General features: G+C 33.5%; 1 protein-coding gene across 1 annotated transcript in view; it reads left to right on the plus strand.

The window, feature by feature from the left end:
* LOC143037697 (uncharacterized) overlaps positions 1-1,289 on the plus strand; it is a 16,747-nt gene extending 15,458 nt beyond the window's left edge. Inside the window, exon 2 of the mRNA XM_076206235.1 lies at positions 1-1,289. This exon is cut by the window's left edge and continues 630 nt beyond it. Coding sequence (XP_076062350.1) covers positions 1-29 — 29 coding nt within the window. The 3' untranslated portion in view covers positions 30-1,289.
* Positions 1,290-1,612: the final 323 nt, after the last annotated feature.

Here is a 1,612-nt window from a genome sequence, read left to right on the forward strand (position 1 = left end):
TGTGTAAATCATTACTGGAATCACCATAGAACATACCATGGAAACATCAAAACTGAATACTACTATGTAATTCTGACTTCAGGGACTTGTTATTTAAGTTTGTGATCCCCCCTTAGCAAAATGGAATGGCTTGACAATAGTCAAAATAAAATTAATACAATTAGATAAGACTATAATGAAAGGATTGATCAATGTGCATAGTTTTAATACATTCATTGGTAATGTTCTCCAATCAAAAATTGTATGGAGTAAACTAAGGATCTGTAGAATGCCCATACATCACTTTAGTAAAGAAAATTATTACTACTCAATTTGTCCACTTTAATTCTCAATATTTCATGATGTTCATATAATAGTCTGTATTCATGAACATACAGTTGATTTCAATTTAGTGATATCAGTCCTCAATAAGATGTCTGAATGTCATCTTTCTTATATACTGTGTATAGCCTAACTATATGTGATATCAATAAACACTTTACATGTCATTACTTTAGACCTAACCCTTTTGTTGCAGAGATTAGTAGTTCTGGTTGCAGCCAGAACAAATGCTTTAAGTCATCAACAGTAGTGATAAGGTTAAGAGGTTAGATCACTGTGCAAGAGTAGTAGCAAATAAATCCTTAGGAAGTGAAAGAGATAATGGTGGTAGGTTGAAACCTTTTGCTGGACAGAGGGTTTCACATAGCAGAATAAAATTGTCTGGCATTAGCCAAAGTAAATTCTTAAACTAAAAGTAAAAGAGTTAATTGAGGTAAGTAAAACACTTTAACTGCACAAGGTTTTTTTTTTTTGGATGAATAAATTAATCCTGTGTTAGCCAGAGCAAATGCATAAGTCATCACTAGCAATATATTATTGACTTACTGTATTAGAAATGTAAGAAACTCAATAAATATTTATATTATCATTATTATTACTTGCATTGCTTCTGACCCAGGGCAGTGGATGAGATGTGGGGATGGCCTGTTATGTAGAAGAAACCAAGAAAATAGGGAGGGAGGGAGGGATGGTAAATGGGAATGGAGATGAGATGGGTGGGAGTGGATTTATGCCTTTGACTTTGGCTACCTCACTTATAAGGGGGAATAAGCCCTTGGTACATGTATGTATGTATTATTACCTAGTAATTTATAGTACAGTTCAGGAAAATGTATGATGTATTTTTGATAAACAGATTATATTATATCTAAATTGATAAAGAAAGGATGGATATACTCAAAATTCTTGTTTTTGTGGTTCTCAAATATCCCTCACCTTTATATTTTGGTGACTCCCCCTTAGCTGCATAAAATTGTCTGGCCTTTGTTAGTGATTAATGAATTGAATAATTGAATTTAAGTGGCAGAAATCAAAGACAATATAGCCTGGAGAGAAAGTGAAGATAAGGAGTCACAGGGATGATAAAGGAGAATCTGAAGGAAAAAGACAGGAGAGCTAGTAGACAAACATGGTTCAGTGTTCCATATAGAGTTGAGACTCATCTAATCATGAAAAGCATTAAGTTTGACCATGAACTGTACATAGGGGTGTCATGAATTCCCTATAGTTCTGACTGGAAAATAAAAATAAATTGACAAAGGGAGAATGGCAAGTTACAGTAGTGGTTCTT

Source organism: Oratosquilla oratoria, chromosome 23, assembly GCF_046742065.1.
Source record: "Oratosquilla oratoria isolate Oo_2021 chromosome 23, ASM4674206v1, whole genome shotgun sequence".
Classification (NCBI taxonomy): Eukaryota; Metazoa; Arthropoda; class Malacostraca; order Stomatopoda; family Squillidae; genus Oratosquilla; species Oratosquilla oratoria.